Raw genomic sequence first — 4,556 nt, 5'->3', positions numbered from 1 at the left:
GTGCCTGACCGCCGCCCTGCCGATGGGAAGTGGTGAATGAATTCCTTGTTCTGCTTTGCTTGCACACGTGGCTTTTGCTTTCCCTATTAAACTGACTTTATCTCAACCCATGAGTTTTCTCGCTTTTACCCTTCTGATTCTATCCCCCATCCCACTGGGGGGGAGTGAGCAAGCGGCTGTGTGGGGCTTAGTTGCCAGCTGGGGTTAAACAACGACATACACATATATAGCAAATAAGTTCATCTCTATCCTAAACAAACTTCCAGTCTAAATGGAGGAGACATTCTGTACAATGTTTAACATTCTTCTTCCATAATATATAAGAAGGAAAAGCTCAAGATAGCCATGAGGTATTTAATAGCTCAGGTGCTCAAACCACTGTTGATCATCAGTCCGTTAGCAAGACAGGCACTGTCAAAACCAGTGCAAGAGGAAGGGCGGCTGTCTGATGAGGAGTCAGAGTGGAGGTTTGACTACATGTCAAACAGCAGTTTCTGTGGCACAGACATGGCTTTACATGAAATTTCATCTGTCACCTGACCGAAGCATTTTGCAGTAACATGTGAATTTCCTTTGTCAAAAACGCCGCTCTTGCCTTGTCTCATTCATTAATGTTTCGTCTAGGATGATAACGTGTAAATCCCAGCACAAAGAACATTGCGCATTCTCCTCTTCCCAGCTGCTGAAGGAGATGGTCTTTATCTCCCCCGTCCAGCTTACATGCTAGCAGATCCCTGGTGAGCTCTTATTACTGCCTGTCATTCACATTTTGTGTACCAGTGCCACAGCACAAGTGCCAAGCCTTGGACCACCAGCCTTCAGGTCTGGTCGTCTGCTTGGGCCAGAGTTATGGGAAGTGTTTTTCATATAGAAAGAAAAGTTTGTATTGCTACGGCTGCCCGGGGATCTGGGGCATTAGTGCACGTGTAGGGGGGCACCTCACTGAGGGCAAGAACCTACTAGGAAGGTGAATAGGGATTCAATTTATTTTCTGGGGAGAGAAGGAATCTCAGGGTTGGGGATACTCATGACTTGCTGCAATCCTGCTGCCTCTGAAGCACCGTGTCCCTAGTGCAGGCAGTGTCATGGGCAGGAGCAACAGCCTCCCTCCTCCTGCCATCCCAGCAATGTGTCTTACCCAGACTAGCAGAGGATGTATTTCCAAGGGTAAGCTCAGTCTCTGCATCCCTTCCAACCATGACTCTTTCACTATGATGGCCAACAATTGTGCAATTTTGCAAGGATGACCCTTTGTGTTATGATTGCCAATTCATGAGGAAAAGCTACCGAACAGTCCCGAGGTAGTAACCATGCTCAGTTTTCATCATTAACCCTCCTGGTGAGAGGCCAGATTAACTACAAGTGGGAACTTCCTTGCTCGGCTGAATACAAACAAGACATAGGACTCGTATAATGGCCATAAAGATTCCCCTAGGTGGTATAAAATGGCATTTTTTGTGTCTGTAATGAATAGCAGTAGGGAGGCTGATAAACCTGTGCCGTACAAGACATCCTGCAGAAGCGCTGGGGGGTGACTGGCTGAGGACCGTGCTATGCATCCTCTAACGTTGTGCACGGCAGTCATTTTTTATCGTCGTGGGATTAGCGCATTCTCCAGTGAAGGGGCAGGACGGGGGCAGCCTTTTTTTACAGAAGTCTCATGCTCGTGATTTGCTTTATTCTCTATTGTTGTTACTCATTCTTCTTTATTGTTTGTTTGTTATGGGGCAAGGTGGAGTGTCCAATATATTGGGCGCTGTTTGAATACAAAGAGTAAGCAATGCTCCTTACATTGAAGAGTTTGTAATCAGAATAGGCAAGACAAAGCATGAAAGCACAAGGAATATTTTAAATCCAAAGTTATTTCCTTCTCTTTTGTACTTAGCAAATGTAGCTTCAGTCTGGCCGCACAGATTTTCCCACCCACCTCTCTTAACAATCTTATATTTCAAGAGAGCTGAAATTATCATGTTCTTGCTAGCAGAGAGAGGCCTTTCATGTCATTTTCTAACGACAGCCATTTGAAATGAGCCACACAGCTTGGTTCAGAGCACAGTGGCTCTGATGGATCCTTTTTTCCCCAATCCCACAATGTACTAGTCATGTTGACATGTCACACAGGGAACAACCGCGTTCTTGCCAGACGCCTTCATGTTACTGGATAACCTAAGTGACATGGTAAAACACAGAAAGGGGTGTGTGGTTTCTAATCAAACAACCTGATTTTTGAGTAAAGGATTTTGGGAGGGAGACCTCCCCATTTATCCCGCTCTGTGCTTTGAAGTAGAGTAGTAGGACATCTCTGAAGACAGCTCCAGAGCCTGGGGTCTCACAAGGCTTTTGCAAAAGTCCAGAGCACTGACTGTTGACTAATTGGGTGCTGGTGAGAGGCAAGAAGGCCATTTTTATTCAAATAGGCATAGTACCTACTGCAACAGCTCACTGGTCCTGGCTGATACCCTGTGGCATTATCATAACATGAGTACTTACAAATAACCTGGGCCATCTGGCAACTATATATTGTGCTAGGGGAGACACCCAAAGTTCCCATATTCCCTGACCTTTACAACAGAGAGTATCTACAAGTGGCACTCCAAAACACATTGGAGAAAAGACAGTCCAAATAGACAACGCAGGTATCAGAAGAGGGAACAGAGAGAGGGCCCTGACAGTGGTCTCACAGCAGGTCCATGATAGAGATTTGCCTGCAGATTCTAGACCTGTGTGATGTTCCTACTAAGTAAAGGAGGTGGGTATGGTAGAAATTCCACACATTTTTGGTGGCGTATATATGTTCCTACGAATGCCCCCAGTTTCTGAGCCTAATTCCAGACAAATTCACTACGTAATCTTACCTGTGTCTTCCGAGTAGGGAGTGGAAAATCCATTTCTTCAATGCAACTGCAACTGAAAAAAGCAAAGCAGCAGGGAAACAGCAGAAAAAGTGTTGCAGAACAGAAGCAGGAGCAGGGGCAGGAAGGAGTAGAAGGAGGCAAGGGCACCAGAGGAAAGGAGCTTGACACTAAAACCAGGCTGGCTGTGAGTGCTTTGGAGGATTGTGCTGTCGTAGGGATGGGACCAGGAAGAGTAGGAGATTCCTTGCCAGCAGCTACTAGAGAACAGATGCAGGACATGCTGCACAGGTAGCACGCGTAGCATGCTACTGATCTGTGCATGAACAGCGGGATGACACTCGGGACTGACCACGCATGTTACTATAGCACGCCTCCTGTAGGTTGCCTTCTGTGCCCAGGGCTCTCCAGGCAATTCAGAGAGGCCCACATAGGGAGGAATTAGAGAGGAAAAAGAAACTACCCACTTTATGTTGACTTCAGTTGTTATGTCTTGAGACAGGCGTGTAGCATCTGTAGCTATCCATTATTTCGTGTTTGGGTGGCAACTGTGACATTTCAGAAGCTCAGAGTTTAGCTTTGATGAAGCTGGAGGCCAAAGATCAAAATTAGACTCATCTGGGTGGGCTAAGGTTCAGCCTCATCTGATACGTGTGTCTTTCCATAACACTTACCACCTGACAGAGTTATGAAGCCAGTCCTCGCAGTGTTCTCGGGAAGAAATGAAATATTGCTGCAGAGATGGAAAACAAGAACAGGATATTTTGAAGATTTCCCCAACACTGCAGAGGGCATCTAGATTGGGACTGGAGTCATGCAGAGGGTAGAAACCTGAATTTGGTGAGGGATTTTAAGATTTTGACAGTGGTATTTAAAAGGGGAGTGTATAATGAAAGATTTTAGATTTTGATATAAGAAAAGTCTGAAAAAAATCTCCCAAGTCATTTCAAATGTATGTTTCAACAGAGCCAGAGTATGTCAAGTATTTTGTAATATTTTCTTCTATAAAATCCTTCACTGAAAAATTGAAATTAAAAAAACCATCAAGCTTTTTTCCCCCAAAACCGTGATGATTCACTCTATTTGTCTAAAGCAAAATTCCAGAAAAATCAATGGTTTCATGAAGCATTCTGGTTCCCAAGGGAGTACTCATATTGAAAAAACTGTTCCCATTGAAGTTTCTTGATACAGCTCTGTTCAGCATCAGATCAATACTCAAGGCTCTGGTGGCACTCAGTCCTTTCCCAGTGGAGCCGCTAGACTAAGCCACTTTCTGTACGAACATCTTCCCTTAGGTATTTCCTTACTGCTTGCACCAGCTCGTCTCAGGTGACTTGGAAAGTGGTATGTCTATCACTCTTCTAACTTCTCTTTGTTTTTTTCCTCCCTCCTTCTCTCCTTCCCGCTCTCCTCCAGGAACCTTCTGCATCATTTCACTGTGCACGTGCGTGGCTGGAATCAACTTTGAGCTCTCCCGCTACCCCCGCTACCTGTACGGACTTCCCGACGACATCAGCCATGGCTATGGCTGGTCCATGTTCTGTGCGTGGGGGGGCCTGGGCCTCACTCTTATCTCTGGCTTCTTCTGCACCCTGGCCCCTTCTGTCCAACCTGTCCCCAGGACCAACTGCCCCAAATCTAGACCTGAGAATGGGACAGTGTGCTAAAACAAATAGCAAGCAAATACACACACACACACACACA

The 4,556-nt window shown here is 45.7% G+C and overlaps 1 protein-coding gene across 1 annotated transcript in view; it reads left to right on the top strand.

The window, feature by feature from the left end:
- LOC104083339 (transmembrane protein 178B) overlaps positions 1-4,551 on the top strand; it is a 20,114-nt gene extending 15,563 nt beyond the window's left edge. Inside the window, exon 2 of the mRNA XM_009586790.1 lies at positions 4,269-4,551. Within this exon, the coding sequence (XP_009585085.1) occupies positions 4,269-4,519 (251 nt within the window). The 3' untranslated portion in view covers positions 4,520-4,551. The remainder of the gene's footprint in view (positions 1-4,268) is intronic.
- Positions 4,552-4,556: the final 5 nt, after the last annotated feature.

The sequence above is a fragment of the Fulmarus glacialis genome, unplaced genomic scaffold (genome assembly GCF_000690835.1).
Source record: "Fulmarus glacialis isolate BGI_N327 unplaced genomic scaffold, ASM69083v1 scaffold43231, whole genome shotgun sequence".
In the NCBI taxonomy this organism is placed as follows: domain Eukaryota; kingdom Metazoa; phylum Chordata; class Aves; order Procellariiformes; family Procellariidae; genus Fulmarus; species Fulmarus glacialis.
This window is presented reverse-complemented; position numbering and strand designations above follow the sequence as displayed.